Source organism: Caenorhabditis elegans, chromosome I (genome assembly GCF_000002985.6).
Source record: "Caenorhabditis elegans chromosome I".
NCBI classification, from domain to species: Eukaryota; Metazoa; Nematoda; class Chromadorea; order Rhabditida; family Rhabditidae; genus Caenorhabditis; species Caenorhabditis elegans.
Genome location: NC_003279.8, coordinates 1154439 through 1176253, shown reverse-complemented (window position 1 = coordinate 1176253; position 21815 = coordinate 1154439). Strand labels below are relative to the sequence as shown.

Genomic DNA, 21815 nt, shown 5'->3' with positions numbered 1-21815 from the left:
GGCGGAAAACCTTCGAAAATGAGAACTGTGTTAATTTAATCACAAAGCGGGTGCATTTTTGGAAATTTCAACAATTAAAATTGAAAATTTTCAATTTCCGCTCACTTTTTATCGGAAAAAGGTAAAAATGCCTAAAATTTGAGCTCAAATTTGAAAAACAAACTGAAAAATCCCCCCAACTTTTAAAATGAGCAATATTTCATCATTTTAGATGATTTTAAGCGAAAATTGTGTGATTTTTAACAATTTAACCATGAAAATGCATATTTTTTCAACATTTTCATACAAAAAATGAGGTTTTGTTAGAAAAAATTGCGAAAAACGGTCGAAAAATGAAAAAATATGATAAAAACACCTCATTGCAAGGTGGGCGCACGGTTTTTGCAAGTGTGCCGCACGGAGTTTATGTTTTCTCGATTATTATTTTTCTTGGAAAATCGGAAAAAATCGCTGATAAGAACTGATTTTTATTGATTTGTATTGATTTTTCCTGGTTTTTAATGTCAATTCTATCTAAACTATCCCAAATATCCATCAAAAGCGCCGTGCAAAGCAGCAAACACTGGTAAGATCTGCAAAAATCTGCTGATTTTCCATTTTTCCATATATTTTCCCGTTTTTTGCAGCTTTTCCAGCTATCCATGGCTTCACAAACCGATTTCAAGGACAACAATACTCAAAACATGGCGAATTTGTGGGTTTGGAGCCGGTTTAGGAGCTGTAACCCTACGAAAAGCGGCATGTGCTCCGAAATTGAGCAAACGCATCGACCATTTGAGGACGACGGAGGATCAGAATGCGTCAATGACGGCCGGAGAGCTGTGGAATTTGATTAAACCCTTTTTCGGCTGGTTTTTCGCTGCAGTTGTGGTGAATTTTTCGATAAAAATCCGGTTGAAAACTGGGAAAAATCGAGAAAAATACGTATTTTTATAGTTAACTTACAAAAAATTGTGCAATTTTCACCTAAAATCTTGCTTTTTAATTTTATTTCAGGTTTCCTGTCAATTTTCCAGCAAAAAAACTTTAATTTCCGCATTAATTCGTATGAAATCAATGAAATTTCATAGTTAAATTGGAAAATGGCAACATTTTTGCTTAAAATTTGTAAAAAATCATGTTTTTTGGGCATTTTTGGTGATTTTCTTTCGATTTTTATGATTTTTCGGCGGTTTTTACCCAATTTCATTAGAAAAAATTGAAAAAATCTCAGTTTTCCCCTAATTCCTATTTGAATTTCCGCCAATTGAACTTGTTCGGTGGAGCGCGCTTGCATTATTTTTTTTATCATTATTTCATTGATTTTCTTCATTTTTAGGGGTTTTTGATCGGAATATGAACGAAATAAACAAGAAAAATGCAAAATGTTTATGAAAAAGTGACTAAAAATACCTAAAACTCCATGAATAATACAAATTTCAGGCTCGTCGTCCTCAGAACTCAAAAAATCACAGTTTTACGCATTTTCAGTTACTTTTTAACAAACATTTTGTATTTTTCTTGCTTTTTCAGTTCTTTTTTCCGATAAAAATGCACAAATAATGAAGAAAATCAGTGAAATAATAAAAAATAATTTTAAAAAATTAATGAAAATAATGCAAGTGCGCTCCAACGAACGAATCCAATTGGCGGAAATTCAATTAGGAATTAGGCAAAAACTGAGATTTTTTCAATTTTTTCTAATGAAATTGGGTGAAAACCGCCGAAATATCATAAAAATCGAAAGAAAATCACCAAAAATGCCCAAAAAACATGATTTTTTACAAATTTTAAGCAAAAATGTTGCCATTTTCCAATTTAACTATGAAATTTCATTGATTTCATACGAATTAATGATATTCGGTCATTATGGCCTCATAGGCATGTTTTAAAGCAATTTTCCCACAGAGTGGAGTCCACATTTAAAGAAAAAATTGGCTAAAAGTCGGTTTTGTCCGGATAAATTACAAAAAATTACAAAATTTTTGTTTTAAATCTCGGAATTTGAAGTTTTTCAGTTATTTTGGGGGGCTAAAAATTTTAATTTCTACATTAAATTGTACGAAAATCTTGTAATTTTTTCGGAATTTCACCAGAAAAAATTTTAAAAACAAAAAAATTTTAATTTTAGTCAATTTTTCCTTAAAAAATTGAGAAAAATTATCAGTTTTTTTTGCAGTGCGCCATCCTCTCAGCCTACATCAACATTCAAATTCCACTATGCCTGGGCGATTTGGTGAACGGAATCGTGAAAATCATCAAGGACGAGTCGAACAATTTACGATCTCATTTTGAACAGCTCAAGCCATCTGCTCTGCACTTAATGACACTATATGTTGCACAATCTGCTCTCACATTTCTTTATATCACATTTTTAACGGTTCTCGGAGAACGAATGGCGACGAAAATGCGGTCGGACTTGTTTCAGAAGCTATTGCACCATGATATGGCATTTTTTGATTCTCATGTAAGAGCGTGGGTGGCCGCGGTGAAATTTTGGTGGCCTAGTTTTTTAAATTCCGATTTTTTCGGTTTTTTTCAGTAAAAAAAATCTTTTTGAAAACTCGACATTTTTAATTTTTTGCAATTTAAAGATGGATTGACTCCAAAATTTCCCCTGATCCCCGAAAAAAAAATTGTCCCAAAAAATTTTTTTTTTTCAAATATTTGTTTTAGTTTTTGATTAATTTTCAGTATTTTTCTGCTTTAACTTTTTGAAAAATTAATTAGGGAAAACTCTAAAATGTTTGATTTTTGAATTTGATTTTTTTGGCAGTTTTCAGATAAAAAAACAGGATTTCCTTTTTTTCAATTTTAACTTTTTTAGAACAAAAATACAGGGTCTCGACACGACAATTTTTCGGTATAAATCAATCTGCGCCTTTAAAGAGGGTACTACTGTATTTTCGAGCTTTTCCTTTCTGCGAATTTTTTTCCCGAAATCGTGGGAAAAAAATAATTTTTACAACTACAGTAACCTTTAAAGGCGCACATCTTTCTGTATTTATAAGGAATTGTCGGAACCCAGAAATCCGTGTAATGTCTGAAAAAAAAATTGTCCCAAAAAAAATTTTTTTTTCAATTATTTGTTTTAGTTTTTGATTAATTTTCAGTATTTTTCTGCGTTAACTTTTTGAAAAATTAATTAGGGAAAACTCTAAAATTTTCTATTTTTCGTGTTTAATTTTCTCTAATTTTCAAAAATAAAATCAAAATTTAAAAAATTTACTCTAAAAAATTCTGAAAAAAACTTTAAATTTAATTTTTCTGCATAGTTTTCTTGTTTCCACTATTTTTATTTTTCAAATATTTTTAAACAAATTGAGTTACAGAAAAAAAAAATTTAATTTGTGAAAAAACTTTACAAAAATTTTTTTTTTAGAAAAATAGAAAAATTTCTTTTGAAAATTTTCTTTTGAAAATTTAATTTTTTTTGAAAATTTTTAAAGAGCTTCAGAAAAAAAATTATTAACTTTTTGTACAGTTTTATAGCTTTCATAATCATTTTTAAAGGTGGAGTACCGAAATCTATTAAATATTTTTAACTGACTCCAAATTTTCCCCTAATTCCGAATATCTATGTGAAAAAATCAAAAAAAAATTTCCCTGATTTTATATGCACGCTTGAAATCGCTTGTTCCGGCATCACTTTTTTCAAATTCGCGCCCAAAGAAATTCGCATTGGAGCGCGCTTTGATTTTCTTCATTTATAAATATTTATTTTATTTATTTTTCGCCGAATTCAGTGTTTTTAAAACTAGTTTCATTCATTTTAGTCGAGTTTTTATCGGTTTTTTTCGACAAAAATAAATGCAACTGATTTTGAAAAACTGAATTCGGCGAAAAATAAATGAAATATTTAAATGAAGAAAATTTAAAAAAAAAGCGCTCCAATGCGAATTTCTTTGGGCGCGAATTTGAAAAAAAGCGATTCCGGAACAAGCGATTTCAAGCTTAAATATAAAATTAGGGGAATTTTTTTTTGGATTTTTTCACATAGATATTCGGAATTAGGGGAAAATTTGGAATCTATTAAATATATTTTCCAAATTTCAGTACTCCACCTTTAAAAATGATTATGAAAGCTAGAAAACTGTACAAAAAGTTAATAATTTTTTTTCTGAAGCTCTTTAAAAATTTTCAAAAAAAATCGAAATTTTTTTCTGTAACTCAATTTATTTAAAAATATTTGAAAAATAAAAATAGTGGAAACAAGAAAACTATGCAGAAAAATTAAATTTAAAGTTTTTTTCAGAATTTTTTAGAGTAAATTTTTTAAATTTTGATTTTATTTTTGAAAATTAGAGAAAATTAAACACGAAAAATTGAAAATTTTAGAGTTTTCCCTAATTAATTTTTCAAAAAGTTAAAGCAGAAAAATACTGAAAATTAATCAAAAACTAAAACAAATATTTGAAAACAAAAAAAAATTTTTTGGGACATTATTTTTTTTTTAGGCATTACACGGATTTCTGGGTTCCGACAATTCCTTATAAATACAGAAAGATGTGCGCCTTTAAAGGTTACTGTAGTTGTAAAAATTATTTTTTTCCCACGATTTTGGGAAAAAAATTCGCAGAAAGGAAAAGCTCGAAAATACAGTACCCTCAAGGCGCAGATTGATTTATACCGAAAAATTGTCGTGTCGAGACCCTGTATTTTTGTTCTAAAAAAGTTAAAATTGAAAAAAAGGAAATCCTGTTTTTTTTATCTGAAAACTGCCAAAAAAATCAAATTTTGAAAAAAACTTCCTTTTTTTCTCGTAGTTTTAACTTTCACGGATTTCTGGGTTCGCTCATAAATTGAAATGGAAGAGTTTTCGCCAAACTAGGCCATTTTGGCTCGGCCATATCTGGGGTAGATTTACGGCGCGTTGCGTGTCGCGTCGCGGCTCGATTTTAGTTGTAAAACTAAATGTATTTGTCCGTGTAGAGTACACGACTTTCCCAGGCGATTGTCAATGGAGCGCGAAAAATGCAATGAGAAATGTCAGGAGCCCGTGAAAAAAAAACAATTTTTTTTGCTAAATATAGCAAAATTTTATATTTTCAACCTGAAAATTCACGGGGTTCTGGCCTTCCTCATTGAATTTTTCGCGCTCCATTGATAATCGCCTGCCGGACAACGCGTGGGAAAGTGTCGTGTACTCCACACGGGCAACTGAAATCGAGCCGCGACGCGACACGCAACGCGCCGTAAATCTACACTAGATATGGCGGAGCCAAAATGGCCTAGTTCGGCAAAAAAACTCTTTCATTTCTTTTTATGAAGGAAGCCAGAAATGAGAATCGTGAGAATTCGAAATTTCGAAATGAAAAAAAAATGATAAAAAATTGAGAAAAAAAACAATTTTGAAATCAAAACCAATTTTTTTTTAGAAATCCGGTGAACTATCAGCTCGCCTGAACGCCGACGTCCAAGAATTCAAGAGCTCATTCAAGCTCTGCGTTAGCCAGGGACTCCGAACATTTGCTCAAACAATCGGATGTATTGGATCTTTGTACTTTTTGTCACCAACAATGACAATGTACACTGTAGCGGTGGTTCCGGGCATTATTCTAGCCGGAAGTGCAATTGGAGCCGGCTTACGGCAGTTGAGCAGAAGGTTCAAATTTTTAGGATTTGAGAAAAAAAACTCTGCATTTTTTTTTTTAGAAATTTCCAGAAATTCCTGAAATTCCTTTAAGTTTATCGTAATTTTTCGCGCTTTTTTTTCTAGAAATTTCCAGAATTCACCGAGAAAGTTTGGCAAAATTTCCAAAAATTTTTTATTGAATTTTTCAGAAAATTCATAAAATTTTTTTTTGAACTTTCCAAAACTTTTGAAAAACTTTCGAAAAGTTTCTGAATTTTGTTTTAAAAAAAACTCAATTTTTCAGGGTTTTCCGAGTTTCTGGAAAATTCCACGATTTTTTTAGAAAATTTTAATATGAAAATTAACAGAAAAATGCCGTTTTCAGGAAAAAATAGACATTTTATTCGAAAAAATAAATTTTAATCCCGACTTTTTCAAAAAAAAAAAATTTTTTTTTTGGCGGAATATTTTTAAGCTTTTTTCGGTGAAATTTCAAAAAGTTAGCTGTCCGTAAATCGACACAGAGCCAGGATTTGCCAGGTGGCCTAGAAATAGCAAAAACTCGGCCACCAAAAATCTGGCCGAATTTTCGATATTTCTAGGTCACGAGAAAAGATGGAACTTTCAAAAGTTTCTGGAAAATTCCACGGTTTTCCGGAATTTTGCTGATTTTTTCAGAAAAATAAAAATAGAGAAATTACCGGAAAAAATAAATTTGAATCCCGATTTAAAAAAAAATCAACACTTGAGCTACTCGTAAATCGACACAGAGCCAGGATTCGGCAGGTGGCCTAGAAATAGCAAAAACTCGGCCACCACCGAGTTTCTGGCCGAAAATTCGATATTTCTAGGCCACGAAAAATGATGAGGAAAAATCTCCAACTCTTTTCGAATTTCAGAGCCCAAGGCCAATCGGCAACCGCATCCGCCGTATCAGACGAAGCTCTCACAAATATCCGAACAATCCGGGCTTTTGCAATGGAAAAGCTTGAATCGCGGCTTTTCGATAATGAATTGGATAAAGCGAGAGCTATGCAAGAGCAACTTGGCGTTGGGATAGGCCTGTTTCAGGCCGGAACTAATCTTTTCTTGAATGGAATGATTTTGTCAGTGCTTTATGGTGGTTCCAATTTGATTTCCAAGGTGATTACAACCAAGGGTGTCAATTCCCGTTTCCCGTTTTTGGGGTGTTTTCACGGGAACGGGAATTCCCGTTTTCCCGTTTTTAAAATTTTCACGGGAACGGGAATTCCCGCTGTCCCGTTTTTTTTATTTTCACGGGAACGGGACAATTTTCCTCATGATTTTGTTTCAAATTTTAAAGTTCTGTTTTTGAGTTTTGTACCAAGATTTAAATTCATGCAGATTAATGACTTACATGCAGTTTTTTTAATCAATTCGCCTCGAATACACTAAAATTTGCGCCAACTGTGCACTCTTTTTTTTAAACCGCCCCGTTTGTCCCGTTTTTTGAGTGTTTCAAAAAAACGGGAATTCCCGTTGTCCCGTTTTTAAAATTTTCACAGGAACGGGAATTCCCGTTTTCCCGTTTTTGTTATTTTTACGGGACATTGACACCCTTGATTACAACACAAAAAAAATTTAGGACTAGGCTCGGCGTAGGCAGGCATGCCTACCATGGTATATGGAGAGCCTACATTATCATCACGTTAAGTATTCCCGGCCTGAAATGCCTGAAAATCAGAAATACCACAACAAAAACGAAAAAAAAAATTCAATTTTGAATTCCCTCTAAACTGAGAACTACAAGACCAATCAGCATCAGAGTGTCTCATTTCGGTTTGATCTACGTAGATCTACAAAAAATGCGGGAATTTAAACTGAACCTACATTACTATTTTAAAAGGTGCACATATTTTCGTGTCGAGACCGAACTATTTTTTTAAGTGTTTGCTTATTATTCGATTTTTCGAAAAATAGCTTAACTTTTTGGTACTTTTTCTTCTTTTCTGATGAAATTTATATGTTTTCCTATTTTTTTTTTTCAAAATTTATTCACTTTCTTAAATAGTTTTTGGTATTACGAAAACACTAAATTCTAAGAATGCGTATTGCACATCATAATTGACGCGCAAAATATCTCGTAGCGAAAACTACAGTAATCCTTAAAATGACTACTGTAGTGTCGATTTACGGGATCTCGATTTTTATGAGGTCCCACGAAAAGGGGATCTGGCACTGTGCCACAAAACGCAATTTTTCTCGAAGAAAACGATGCTCCGAAATTACGCATCGCGCGTTGTTTAGAAAATCGACGTGCGTAGCATGACAAAAATTGCGTTTTGTGCGTTTGGCACAGTGCCAGATCCCCTTTTCGTGGGACCTCATGAAAATCGAGCCCGTAAATCTACCTACAGTAGTCATTTAAAGCATTACTGTAGTTTTCGCTACGAGATATTTTGCGCGTCAAATATGTTGTGCAATACGCATTCTCAAAATTTTATGCTCCTGTAATAATTAGCTCGGAAAAACCTAAAAATCTTTTTTTGTAATTAATACATTTTTATTTTTGTATCAGACTTTCTCATTTCGGTTTGATCTACAAAAAATGCGGGAGAAGAGACGCAGACTTTTCAACGGATTTAGCATGGTTAAGAACGTGATGACGTCACATTTTTAAGGGCAAAAAATTCCCGCGGTTTTGTAGATCAAACCGTAATGGGACAGCCTGAGGCCACGTGATTTTCCAAAAATTCCTACAGGGCGAGATGACACCCGGCGCCCTAATGAGCTTCTTGGTATCCGCTCAAACAATCCAGAGATCTCTATCCCAACTATCAATCATCTTCGGAACAGCAATCAAAGGATGGACTGCTGGTGGACGAGTTCTTCAATTCTCTCGTCTTGAACCATCTATCCCAATGGATACAGGTGTCTGTATTCCGTATCATTCACTTTGGGGTGACATTAAATTCGAAGACGTCTCGTTTTCCTATCCAACACGGCCCGGCCATACGGTGTTTGAAAATCTGACGCTGAGTATTCCAGCTGGACAAGTTGTCGCACTTTGTGGTCCCAGTGGAGAAGGTGAGGTGGTGGTGGCCGAGGTTTTTCCGATTTTTCCGTGTGGTGTCAAAGTGTCCCATTTCGGTTTGATCTACGTTCTCAGTCAAACCCGTACTGGATATAATTAGAATTCAACCATGTTTGATTAGATTTATACCGAAAATAATGGGGACATAATTATTAAATTATTATGGCACTTTTTTTTTCCTTTTTTTGTTGGGACGAAAAAATTCGCAAAAACTTTTCCCGTGGTGGAGAGTTGAACTCATCATTTGCAGAGTTCATAATTCATTTTTTTTTTTTCAGAAAATATGCAAATTTATCGAGAAATTTTTAAAGAAAAATATCCTCCAAATTTGAAAAATTGAAATATCGAAAAATTTTCAATTTTCAGAAAAAATACTGTCAAAAACTGAAAAAATTTGCGGAAATTTTGATAGTTTTCCGGCAAAAAAGTGGAAATTATAGATTTTTTTGTTTAATTTTCAAAAATATTTCAATATTTATTCCAAAACATACAGAAGCCGCCAAAAATACTTAGTTGAAAATTATAGATTATAAAAAAATCAATAAAAAATTATCGATTTTTTGAAAAAACAAAAAAAAATTTCAAAAAAAATTGAATTTTTTCAACTTCCAAAAAAAAAACTAAAAATTAATGATTTTTTCCAAAAATTAAAAAACAAATTCAATTTCCAGGAAAAATCGATTTTTTCAAAAAATTTTTTTTTTCTTTCAATTTTCAATAAAAAAATTCCATAAAAACGAATACTCATCGATTTTTTCAAAAAATTGAAATTTTTTTCAATTTCCAAAAAAAAAAAACTCCATAGAAACGATTGAATCATCGATTTTTTCTGAAAAAAAAGCTTTAAATTATCGATTTTTTCAAAAAAAAATTGAAAAAAAAAAGTTTTTTTTCCAATTCCAAAAAAAATCGACTAAAAAATATCGATTTTTTCAAGAAAATGGGATTTTTTGAAATTTCCAATAAAAAACTCCATAGAAACGATCGATTTTTTCGAAAGTCCAAAATTTTCCGATTTTTTTTTGTTTGGAAAATTATGAAAAAATCCACACAATTTCCAGGCAAAAGCACAATAACCCATCTGCTCGAGCGTTTCTACGAGCCAAAATCCGGCAGAGTTACACTAGATGGACGGGATCTTCGTGAGCTCAACGTTGAATGGCTCCGCGGTCAAGTGATCGGGCTCATCTCACAAGAGCCCGTGCTGTTTGCAACGTCAGTCGAGGAGAACATTCGATATGGACGACCAGACGCCACGGATGAAGAGGTTTCGGGAGACCGAGATTCTTGAGAATTGGAAATTTTTTCTATTTTTCCAGGTTCGCGAAGCTGCCCGGGCCGCTCATGTGGATGAGTTTGTGTCCAGGTTTCCGAGTGGATATTCGACTGTTGTTGGGGAACGCGGAGCACAGCTTTCTGGTAGGCTTTTCGGCGTAGGCATAGCTAATGCCTATCTGCCTGAATTCTGCCTGATCTCGGAAAAAAGATCTCGAAAGTCTGAGAAAGTCTGGCTTTTTTAAATTAATGTTTTCTTCCTCATTTTGAAAATTTTCGCGCTCCATTGACAATCGCCCGCCGTACGGGAAGGTGTCGTGTACTCCACACGGACAAATCACATTTAGTTTTACAACACAAAATCGAGCCGCGACGCGACACGCAACGCGCCGTAAATCTACCCCGAGCCAAAATGGCCTAGTTCGGCAAAAACTCTTCCATTTCTAAATATGAGAGAAGCCAGGAATCCGTGCAAAATTAAGAATACGAAAAAAAGTTGTTTTTTCTTCAAAATTTAATTTTTTGGCAGTTGGATTTCGTTGTTTTTTTTCAAATTTAAACGATTTTTTAAACAAGAATACAGTATACGGTACCCAAACTTTCGTATCTACACGTAGTGCCAGTGGCTGTCCCATTACAATTTGATCTACAAAAAATGCGGTAATTTTTTGCACAAAAAATTTGACGTCTGCATGTTCTTAACCAAGCAAAATCAGTTGAGAACGCTGCGTCTCTTTTTCTCCCGCATTTTTTTGTAGATCAACGTAGATCAAACCGAAATGAGACACTCTGACACCACGTGATTCTGTGGATTTTTTTTCCAAAAAATCGTGAAAAAACCTATTAGAAATCAATTTGCAACTACGGTACTCCTTAAAGGCGCACACACACACACCTTTTTATAATTAGTAGAAATTGTCGTGTCGAGACCGGGTATCGTAGTTTTCGCGCCCAAATTTCTCGTTTTAGTGATGGAAAGTTTTCATTAAAAATCCAATGCATTAAATTCGGATTTTTTTTTTGATAAATCTGGGAAATATTTTTAATTGACTCCAAATTTTTCCCTGATTCCGAATATCAATGTGAAAAAATTCAAAAAAATGTCTCTCCCTGATTTTATATTTCAGCTTGAAATCGCTTGTGCCTGCACCACTTTTTTTGAAATTCGCGCCCAGAAGAAATTCTCATTGGAGCGTGCTTGCATCGTTTGATTTTCTTCATTTAAATTTATTTTTTTTATTTTTCGCCGAATTCAGTTTTTTTTAAACCGATTTTATTGATTTTTGTCGAAAAAAAAAACAAAAAAAATCGACAAAAATGAATGAAACTGGTTTAAAAAACTGAATTCGGCGAAAAATAAATAAACTATTTAAATGAAGAAAATCAAACGATGTAAGCGCGCTCCAATGTGAATTTATTTGGGCGCTTATTTGAAAAAAAGTGATGAGGGGACAAGCGATTTCAAGCTGAAATATAAAATCAGGGATTTTTTTTTTGAATTTTTGTTTTTTTCACATAGATATTCGGAATCAGGGGGAAAATTTGGAATAAATTAAATTTTGAAGAATTTTTTCTTAATTTTTTAATTTTTTAATTTTCGGCTCAAAAATCGCAATTTTTCCTAATTTTCCCCAAAATCTCAGGCGGTCAAAAGCAGCGAATCGCAATCGCCCGAGCCATCCTCAAAAATCCCCCAATTCTGATTCTCGACGAAGCCACCTCTGCACTGGATTCCCATTCGGAGCACATGGTACAAGAGGCGTTGAATAATGTGATGAAGGGCCGAACTGTGCTCATTATTGCTCATCGATTGAGCACAATTCGATCGGCTCAGATGATTTATGTGATTAAGGATAAGAAGGTTTGTTTGAAGTAGTAGCGAAATTTGGGAAATATTTTTAATGTGACTCCAAATTTTCCCCTGATTCCGCGAATATCAATGTGAAAAACAACAAAAATTCCAAAAAAAATTTCTCTGATTTTATATTTCAGCTTAAAATCACAATTTGTGCACCCAAGAAATTTCGAATTTTCGCGCCAGAGACGCCATGTGTCGATTTACGAGGTTTGTGTAGATTTACGAATTCTTATATCTTTATCGGATACTGATTTCTTTTTTTCAACGGGTTTCCTTCATTTTCAACGGGTTTCCTTCATTTTCGTCGGTTTTTTTTTTTGAAACTGCGTTTTGTTAAAGTCAATTTAACATTATATTATCAAAATAAGTAACAAAAATTTTGTAAGTTTTTTGATAATATAAAGTTTAATTGACTTTAAAAAACACATTTTCAAGAAAAAACCAACGAAAATGAAGGAAACCCGTTGAAAAACGGAAATCAGCATCCGATTTTTTTTTCGTAAATCTACACAATTCTCGTAAATCGACACATGGCGTCTCTGGCGCGAAAATTCGAAATCTCATGGGTGCACAAATTGCGATTTCAAGCTTAAAGGTGGACTATGCTCTGTGGGAAAATTGATTTAAAACACGCCTATGGTACCACAATGACCGAATATCATAGTAAAAAAACTCAAAAAATTTTCTAAATTTTATATGATTTTTTGAAAATTGAAAAAAATCACAGTTTTTGCCTAATTCCTATTTGAATTTCCGCCAAATGGATTTGTTCGATGGAGCGCGCTTGCACTTTTTTTTTAATTAATTATTTTTATTTTTTTGTTATTTTCCACCAATTTTTTATGTTTTCGGTGCATTTTTGCTTGAATTTTAAAGAAAAAGTCAAAATAAATGCAAATTTTCGATTAAAAAGCAAGCGTACAGGCGTAAAAATGACAAAGTAACGATTTTAAACGATTTCGAACATGAATTAATTAATTTCACTGATTTACGCCTGTAAGCGTGCTTTTTAATCGAAAATTTGCATTTATCTTGACTTTTTCTCTAAAATTCAAGCAAAAATACACCGAAAACATTAAAACTCGGTGGAAAATAACAGTAAATAAAATAAATAAATTTAAAAACGTGCAAGCGCGCTCCATCGAACAAATCCAATTGGCGGTAATTCAAATAGGAATTAGGCAAAAACTGAGATTATTTCAATTTTCAAAAAATCATATAAAATTTAGAAAAAATTTTCTGAATTTTTTTAATCATGATATTTGGTCATTGTGGTACCATAGGCATGTTTTAAAGCAATTTACCCACTGGCGCTACTCCACTTTTAAATATAAAATCAGGGAAATTTTTTTTTGAATTTTTTCACACCGATATTCGGAATCAGGGGAAAATTTGGAGTTAATCCACCTTTAAATTGCAAAAAATTCGGATTTTTTTCTTTGAATCTTCTATGAATTGAAAATATTCAGGCATTGGAATCCGGAACCCATGAGCAGTTGATGGCGAAGAAAGGATCGTTGTATAGGAAACTGGTAGAAGCACACAATGTGGATTCTTAGAATACGGCATATATTTAGGATTTTTTTTTTGTTTTTTATTTAAATTTTAGTAGAAATATTAAAGATTTATATCAATTTTCACGGTTTTTCATCCTTCAAATAGGGAATTTTCTTCACAAAATCCTCGAATTTCTGCGACTTTACAAAGTTCTCATCCACAATCCTCGGAGCTTCATCTGGTTGCTGCTCCAAGTGAATCGGGCTAAAAAGGAGCTCTTCGATGGTCTTTTTTGTGCGCCGGCCGTATTTTGTGATGATCCGCTGAAGATTTCGGAACTTTTTCATCTTTTCCGTGGTTTCTGGCGCCGATTTGATCGCTTCGCATAGGGAATCCAGCTGAAAACTGTTTAGTAATTTCGCAATAGTTTGGTAGGGATTTTTAAAGGCGCATAGATTAATTCAAATGGGTCTCGGCGCGCTTTTCTTTGAATTTTTCAATTTTAGCAAATTTTTTCGTTTTTTTAAGGTTCAGTAGTGCCAGTGGGGAAATTGTTTTTCTACATTTTATATGATTTTTTGAAAATTGAAAAAATCTCAGTTTTTCACCTAATTCCAATTTGAATTACGCTCCATCGAACAAATCCAATTGGATTTGTTCGATGGAGCGCGCTTGCACGTTTTTAATTTTATTTATTGTTATTTTTGTTATTTTCCACCGATTTTTAAAGTTTTCGGTGTATTTTTGCTTGAATTTTAGAGAAAAAGTCAAAATAAATGCAAATTTTTGGTTTAAAAGCTACTTTACAAATGTAAATCTGTGAAATTAATTAATTCAGGTTCGAAATCGTTAAAATGTGTTTCTTTTTTTACGCTTGTAAAGTAGCTTTTAAACCAAAAATTTGCATTAATTTTGACTTTTCCTTGAAATTTCAAGCAAAAATACACTAAAAACATGAAAATCGGTGGAAAATAAGGAAAATATTAGGTTGGCGGGAAAGTCCTGTCCTATTTTTCAATCATTTATTTCTCGAAGAAAACTCAAACTAGAAATTAGTTGAATGCTTCATCATGTTCAACAATGCCCTGCCAACATTCAGTTAACTTGTGGATTCCCTGCCTGTAGAACCCAGCGGACAAGGGCTCAAAGTATTGGTTGATCTCCGTTTTGAAATGTTCTCTACCTTGAAGGACACGAGACAGATTGGAGAAAAGCCAATAATCAATTAGAACAATATCAAGGGAATTTGGTGGTTCACTGCAACTTTTTCCTCACGAAAGACGAGGAAAAGTGGTTTCTAGGCCATGGCCGAGGGGTCGACAAGTTTCAGCGGCCATTTATCTTATCTTGTATTGTTTTCCGCCTGTCTTCTTTCGTTTTTCACTGATTTTTTCGTTTTTTCTTAATAAAACTGATAAATAAATATTTTTTGCAGATGGCAAAACGATTTCCAAGTAAAAAAAAATGTATTCAGTGGGCAAGCAGCGGTGAAAGTGGGCATTGTAATATGATGGATTACGGGAATACCAAAACTAAACTTTTTCCCAAATATGATACATATGCTGCTTATATGCTGAAGCTATCTGATTTTCATAACGAGACCGCTGAAAAAGTTTTGAGGTTTCCAAAATTCAACTTTTTCGGTGAAAAAGTCGAGATTTTCGCACAAAAAGTTGAATTTTGAAAACCTCAAAACTTTTTCAGCGGTCTCGTTATGAAAATCAGGTAATTTCAGCATCTAAGCAGCATATGTATCATGTTTCAGAAAAAGTTTAGGTTTTATGTTCCCGTAATCCATCATATCGCATTGACCACTTTCACCGCTGCTTGCCCACTGAATACACTTTTTTTTACTTGGAAATCGTTTTGGCATCTGCAAAAAATATTTATTTATCAGTTTTAATAAGAAAAAACGGGAAAAGCTGTGAAAAACGAAAGAAAACAGACGGAAAACAAAGCAAGATAAATGACCGCTGAAACTTGTCGGCCCCTCGACCATGGCCTAGAAACCACTTTTCCTCGTCCCTCGTGAGGAAAAAGTTGCAGTGGAAAAGCCAATAATCAATTAGAACAATATCAAGAGAATTTGGCGGTTGAGGGAAAATCACCCATCCATATTTTGTCAGTTCCGGCACCACTTGTTTTGCAACATGTGGTTGAGCGTTATTACCGTATTTCTTCTATTAGTATGGCACTCCCTATTAGACTTGCACTCCCTAATAGTCTTGCGTTTACTTTTTTTTATTGCAAACCCATCTCGCTAATTTCAGGATTTCAACAAAAACTTTTACCTATTTTGCAACAGTTTTCACATCATTTCTACGAGATTGGAGTTTTTGAACTTATATGTTGCAATTAAAATCAAATTTTCTGAATTTTTACATAAGATTCGAGCTTTTTCAACAAAAAAAACTAATAAGCTCAAAGTCAGAAAAATGTTCTGAAAATTAGTATTGCACTCCCTAATAGTCTTGCACTCCCTATTAGTATTGCAAGCGGGAAGACCATCGAAAAATAGTATTGCAGCCATATTAATAGAAGAAATACGGTATGTTAAGAATATACTTTCTTATCCTGTAAGGCTGAACGATCGACTGTTTTCTTCAAATTTCGTAGTTGGTTTGAATGGATCTCTCCGGTAATAAATTCACCCTCAGGTAACAGCTCCCAGTAAAGGGGCCATGCACTCCCGACCAGGGGTGTGCGGATAACCGATTTTAACGGATAAATCGGCTAATGCCGATTTTTTAAAAACCGGCTAACAGATAATTCGGCTAACGGCTAATTTCAAAATTTTCGGCTAACGGCTAATTCGGCTAAAATCAATCGGTCAAATCGGCTAATTTTCGGCTAATTCGGCTATTATCCGCACACCCCTGGTCGGCTGGAGAGTGAGAAGAGTTTATGATACATCAACTTGGTGAAAAAGGTTGGAACGGGTCAAATAATGAGGTAGGAATCGACGAAGAATTTTCCTTATGCCGAGCAATTTCATGTTATCTGGTATGGAGTTATGAGAGACCCCAACCGTGCTTGTAAGCTCACGGGTAATTTAAAATGGATCCGATGCAATACTGGCTTTTAGTGCATTCAAATCCAACTCATGTGGACTTTTGAGCATACCTCAACAAGAGTTCAACTCTCCACCACGGGAAAATTTTTTGCGAATTTTTTCATCCCAAAAAAGCGATGTTTTCGCCCTTCCACCATTGTGGTGAGACTTCTGTTGGCGCCAGAGACAAAATTCACTGTTAACCATAGGAAATGCACTGATTTCAGTACTACATTTTCAGATGAAAATTTCCAGGCTCACAGAGGTCTTCCGCCGAAACAAATTACAGATTCTGAAAGCCTAAGATGCCAGCTATCGCAAAACACGTTTACTGTCGTTCACCCTATTGAAGGTGACGATTTACGATACAGCTCCTCGGAGTGGAATAATCTCGCTAGATTATTCCCCAGTGATACGGATAGAATAAGACGAAGATTTAGCTTTCCGCAATAGTTATTTATTAGAATAATCGATCGGTGGTGGTGAATATTAAGGAAGATGAGTAATTAGTAGCATGAGTTGGTGAAAGGGTCATAGGATCGGAGTATAAACCGAATACAACCACCTCCTGGGTGGGTGTGGTTGGTGGAAGAAGTGAATAATATTCAAATCGAAAGGATAGGTGGTGGTTGCGAAATAGTAAAGGGGCGAGAAATTAGTATTTAGCGGGTAGGTCAAACGGGGGAGATCAATAATAATTATACGAGCGCAGCTCGTTACTGCCTCTGCGTCTCTCGTTGTTATCACCCTTCGCGGTGGCACCGCGACATTTACTTTTACCCTATCGCACCGTATGGTTGAAAAACTCCCTAGTAAGAAAAGTCGCTTTTTTCGAAACGATCGAACCACTTCTGTATAGTTTTATACGAGGGAGCAGGTCACATCATAAACTTTCATCAGAAGAGTTTTTGAATCCTTCATTGTGGTGTAGGGCTGTGCGGCTGATGACTCGGCTGATGGAGCAAATCAACGTTTTTCAACGTATTAGCAATGATCAATTAGGGAATACTTGTATTTGCCATATCGGCTGAGTCTTGAGCTTCTAATTCTAGAAAAAAGTTTTCAAAAAAGTGCACACCCCTTCCAGAAAAACTCGTTTTTCCAATCAGCCGACAGCCGACAGCCGAGTTACTCGGCTGATTCAAAAAGCCGACTGTTTTGTCAAGGTGTGTGCACTTTTTTATAAACTTTTTTCTAGAATAAGAAGCTCATGACTCAGCCAATACTGCAAATACAAATATTCTTTAATTGATCAGTGCTAACACGTTGAAAAACTTGATTGTCTCCATCAGCCGAGTCATCAGCCGCACAGCCCTATTGTGGTGTGCGCCAGGAGCATGTATAACAGAACATGCCGAACAAGAATTGAGGTAGGTACACTCATCGCAAGTGAACTTGAACCGAGAGAGAGAGGGAGATGAATGGGGGGGTTAATTACTGCAAAGACTTTTTTCTGCTTATCAAACACTAGGAGCCAATAAACACCCAAATTGATATTCAGCCCAAAACGACAAAACAAAAAAATAGGACCGGACTTTCCCGCCAACCTAATAATAAGAAATAAAAATAAAAACGTGCAAGCGCGCTCCATCGAACGAATACAATTGGCGGAAATTCAAAAATAATTAGGTGAAAACTGTGATTTTTCTAATTTTCAAAAATCATAAAAATTTTGGCCACATAGGCATGGTTTTAACCAGTTTTCACACTTTAGACAAAATTTTTTCATAAAAAAATGTGTTTTTTCTCGTTTTCGGCCTGAAAACGAAAAAATCGCTTTTTTAGGCCGACAAACGAGGTGAAATAATTGTTTAATAGGAAAAATAGCTTTAAAAACGATAAAAAATCACTAGAAACTACCAAAAACTTTACCGCGCGCCGAGACCCATCTGAAATAATCTCTGCGCCTTTAATTTTTCAAACTACTAACCGCTTCATCGCTGACACTGTAATTCCCAGACGAGAAAACTTCCTCCTCAAACATCAGAACCTTCTCGAGCTCCAATAAAGCTTCATCGAGCTTTGACTGCTCTGCAAGTGCCTTGATACGAATTGAGCTCGTTATTGCTGGCGGACAAAGTGTTGTTAGCTGAAGCATTTCGTCGACATCATTCCATTTTTTCAACTTCATCGCCGATGCAGCTGTGAATGCGGCAGACCGGCAACTTATCTCGCATGTGCTTCCGGTTTTCCGAACGAGTGTCTTTGATTTTTCCAGATTTTCTTTACTTGATGACTGGAAGTTCATCGCTGCGATAAGACATTGTCTCAGAAGACCTTTGATTTCACGATCTGCGCTTGAATTTTTAATCATTGCTAGCTGCTCGGCTGGAGCCACCGCACGGCCGAGGATCAGTGCTGCGCGAGACACGGCTTTTTTCACTGGCAGCATCTGTTTAATATTTCTATTAAAAATTACTAGTATTTACGACCGACTTTCTTGATTACCGAGATACGTTTAAAGCTGAAGAATACTGTTTCGTGTATTTTGTGTAACGGGAAACACTTGCGAACAAACAAAACATTTATCAACAAGAGTTTACTTAGAATTCTCCACGGGCCAACTGGCGGCGTTGCTTTCTCTTCGACTCCTTCTTGACTTTTGGTGCGGCATCATCGGTTGGCTTGGAGACAACATCCTCCTTCTCGGCCAAGATGACCTCGATGTGGCATGGGGAAGACATGTATGCTGAAATTAATTTATTTAAAGCGAGAAAACTTTTTAAAAAATTTTGAAGTTTTCAAATATGCACAATATTCTACGGAGATTTCAAAGTAAATTGCCGCAGAAAACCGACCGCTAAGACTTGCGTGTAGTTTTGGGCACACAAAGAAAAATTTGCTTCAAAGAGCGGAAATCAACTTACGGTTGATTCTTCCGTGGGCACGGTATGTTCTTCTGCGGAGCTTGGCAGCGCGTTGAACGTTGATGTGCTCAATAACGAGGTGGTCAACATCGAGCCCCTTGTACTCGGCGTTGCTCTCAGCGTTCCTGGAAAAATAAACAATTTTTTATCTTTCACTTAACAAAAATTTTTTTAAATTGAGTTGAGAAAATAGGTGTGAAACTCACTTCAAGAGATCGAGGAGGAAGTCAGCGGACTTGACTGGCCATCTCCCCTGGGTGGTGTTCCATTGCTTGGTTTGAGCGGCACGGCCGATTCCTCCGTGGAAACGTCTGAATGGAACGATTTCCTTGTGCTCCTTAACGTGGTTGAGGAAAGCCTGGGCGCGTCTGAGTGGCATGCCACGGAGAGCCATGGCGGCCTCGTGGGTGTTCTTGAAGTGAACGCGGAGATCGGATCCGCGAGCCTTGCACGACTTGGTGCTGTTTTCCGGAGCCCGGGAGTAGTGAACCTTCGTCATTTCGACAAGGAAGATTACCTGAAAATAATACAGTTCAGAAATAAAAATTAGAACGCAGGTCCAATAAAGAACGAGGAAAATTGCCGGAAAAAAATATGTTCAGTTAAATTAATTGAACTCTGGCTTCCCTAGTGCTACACAAGTTTTTTAATTACAAAAAATCACGACAAAAGTTGGAAAATACGAGAAGACCCTATTTTCTTAGTAAAAAACAAAAAAATTGCTAAAATTTCACGATAATTCCTAGTAATTCGTATTAAATATCACTTTACATTAAATTTTTCAATTATTTTTCGAAAAAAAACAGTAAAAAACGGCGCATTTTAGGCCAAAATTGAGTGAAAAAGAGAAAAAGGCCCAAAAATAATCGCGAAATGTATTTAAAGGCGCAAGCGAAACCGTAGTCCGCAGCGATGGGTCTCGCCGCGATCTTGTGTCGATTTACGGGGAGAGGCAACACTCATTGATTTTTATAATTTTTCGCGTTGTTTCGGATAGTTTTTCGCGAATTTCTTCGATAATCTTGCAATTTAAAATGTTTTTCTTTTGTTATTCGTCTAAAAATCATATTTTCAGATGATAAAAGCGATACTTGTCATCAACAATCACGGAAAACCAAGACTTTTAAAATTTTATCAACATTATCCAGAGGAGAAGCAACAGCAAATCGTTCGAGAAACCTTCCAACTGGTGTCAAAGCGCGACGATAACGTCTGCAATTTTCTGGAAGGAGGAACTCTCATCGATGGAAATGACTATCGATTAATCTACAGGCATTATGCCACATTGTATTTCATATTTTGTGTTGATTCTTCTGAAAGTGAACTTGGAATCCTCGATTTGATTCAGGTAAGCTATCCTATTTTTAAAAATCGATTAAAGTGTTCAGGTCTTCGTTGAAACTCTCGACCGCTGCTTCGAAAACGTGTGCGAGCTGGATCTAATCTTCCACGTGGATCGAGTTCACCACATTCTCGGCGAAATCGTGATGGGCGGTATGGTTCTCGAGACGAACATGAACGAGATCCTTCAACGCATCCAGGAACAGGACAAAATCCAGAAGCAAGAGGCTGGAATCACTGCGGCGCCGGCCCGTGCCGTGTCGGCCGTCAAGAATATGAACATTTCCCAGCAGTTGAAGGACATCAAGCTGCCAGATTTACCGTCGCTTTCGAATTTGAAAAATGCATTTTGACCTCGATTTTCTTGGTGCTTCTACTTACACACATTCCACGCTCATCACTTAAACTTTTTCCTCACGAGGGACGAGGAAAAGGGGTTTCTAGGCCATGGCCGAGGATCCGTCAAGTTTCAGCGGCAATTTATCTTGCTTTGTTTTCCGCGTGTTTTCTTTTTTTTTTCACAGATTTTCTCCCGTTTTTTCTTATCAAAACTTATAAATAAATATTTTTTGCAGGCGCTAAAGCAATTTCCAAGTGAAAAATCGTGTATTGAGTCGGCAAGTAGCGGTGAACGTGGGCATTGTAATATGATGGATTACGGGAATACAAAACCTAAACTTTTTCTGAAACATGATACATATGCTGCTTAGATGCTAAAACTACCTGATTTTCATATCGAGACCGCTGAAAAAGTTTTAAGGTTTCCAAAATTCAACTTTTTGTTCGAAAATCTCGACTTTTTCACCAAAAAAGTTGAATTTTGAAAATCTCAAAACTTTTTCAGCGGTCTCGTTATGAAAATCAGGTACTTTCAGAATCTAAGCAGCATATATATCATGTTTCGGAAAAAGTTCAGGTTTGGTATTCCCGTAATCCATCATATTACATTGCACACGTTCACCGCTACTTGCCGACTGAATACATAATTTTTCACTCGGAAATTGCTTTAGCATCTGCAAAAAAATATTTATTCATCAGTTTTAATAAGAAAAAACGGGGGAAAAATCGGTGAAAAACACAAGAAAACACTCGGAAAAGAAAGCAAGATAAATTGCCGCTGAAACTTGTCGGATCCTCGGACATGGCCTAGAAACCGCATTTCCTCGTCCCTCGTTCGAAAATAGTTGCAGTGGCTCGAGCGCTCATCTTGTATTTTTTGAATGTATAAAATTATTTATTTATTATTTACTCCTCATTGAAGGTTTTAGGGATTTTTAAAAAAGTAAAAAAAGTACAGGTCTTCAAAAAAAAATACT

General features: G+C 35.3%; 4 protein-coding genes and 2 non-coding genes across 8 annotated transcripts; 3 read left to right on the top strand and 3 right to left on the bottom strand.

Annotated features, from left to right (window-relative positions):
• Nucleotides 1–444: 444 nt before the first annotated feature.
• haf-6 lies at nt 445–13374 on the top strand (the record flags this gene model as incomplete). Of its 3 annotated transcripts, NM_058427.7 has the most annotated exons (10): nt 445–565; nt 627–870; nt 2159–2446; nt 5358–5584; nt 6454–6697; nt 8278–8602; nt 9671–9876; nt 9929–10028; nt 11528–11745; nt 13212–13374. In NM_058427.7, the coding sequence occupies 10 exons, from the start codon at nt 501–503 to the stop codon at nt 13299–13301; spliced, it is 2007 nt and encodes a 668-aa protein (NP_490828.3). The 3 variants fall into 3 exon arrangements, with proteins under 3 accessions (NP_490828.3, NP_001293230.1, NP_001293231.1); NM_001306301.3 differs by lacking the exons at nt 445–565; nt 627–870 and having other exon boundaries at nt 2303–2446; nt 13212–13301; NM_001306302.3 differs by lacking the exons at nt 445–565; nt 627–870; nt 2159–2446; ... (3 more) ...; nt 9671–9876; nt 9929–10028 and having other exon boundaries at nt 11632–11745; nt 13212–13301.
• On the bottom strand, nt 13331–18683 carry Y48G8AL.7 (Origin recognition complex subunit 6; the record flags this gene model as incomplete). The annotated part of the gene is made up of 2 exons (NM_001392861.1): nt 13331–13637; nt 18222–18683. The coding sequence occupies 2 exons, from the start codon at nt 18681–18683 to the stop codon at nt 13380–13382; spliced, it is 720 nt and encodes a 239-aa protein (NP_001380047.1). The 3' UTR covers nt 13331–13379.
• Nucleotides 18684–18766: 83 nt separating this feature from the next.
• Nucleotides 18767–19675, bottom strand: rpl-17 (Large ribosomal subunit protein uL22). Its single transcript, NM_170799.7, has 3 exons — nt 19365–19675; nt 19159–19283; nt 18767–18980 (listed from the first exon to the last, which is right to left on the bottom strand). Exons 1-3 carry the CDS (start codon nt 19655–19657, stop codon nt 18835–18837), a joined length of 564 nt encoding a protein of 187 aa, NP_740781.1. The 5' UTR covers nt 19658–19675; the 3' UTR covers nt 18767–18834.
• A 124-nt stretch (nt 19676–19799) lies between these two features.
• On the bottom strand, nt 19800–20091 carry Y48G8AL.17. Its single transcript, NR_049943.1, has one exon. It is a non-coding gene; the product is annotated as an Unclassified non-coding RNA Y48G8AL.17 (non-coding RNA).
• On the top strand, nt 19990–20166 carry Y48G8AL.18. Its single transcript, NR_049942.1, has one exon. It is a non-coding gene; the product is annotated as an Unclassified non-coding RNA Y48G8AL.18 (non-coding RNA).
• Nucleotides 20167–20233: 67 nt separating this feature from the next.
• On the top strand, nt 20234–21740 carry aps-3 (AP complex mu/sigma subunit domain-containing protein; the record flags this gene model as incomplete). Its single annotated transcript, NM_001392848.1, has 2 exons — nt 20234–20506; nt 20547–21740. 2 exons carry the CDS (start codon nt 20234–20236, stop codon nt 20850–20852), a joined length of 579 nt encoding a protein of 192 aa, NP_001380048.1. The 3' UTR covers nt 20853–21740.
• Between the last annotated feature and the right edge of the window lie 75 nt (nt 21741–21815).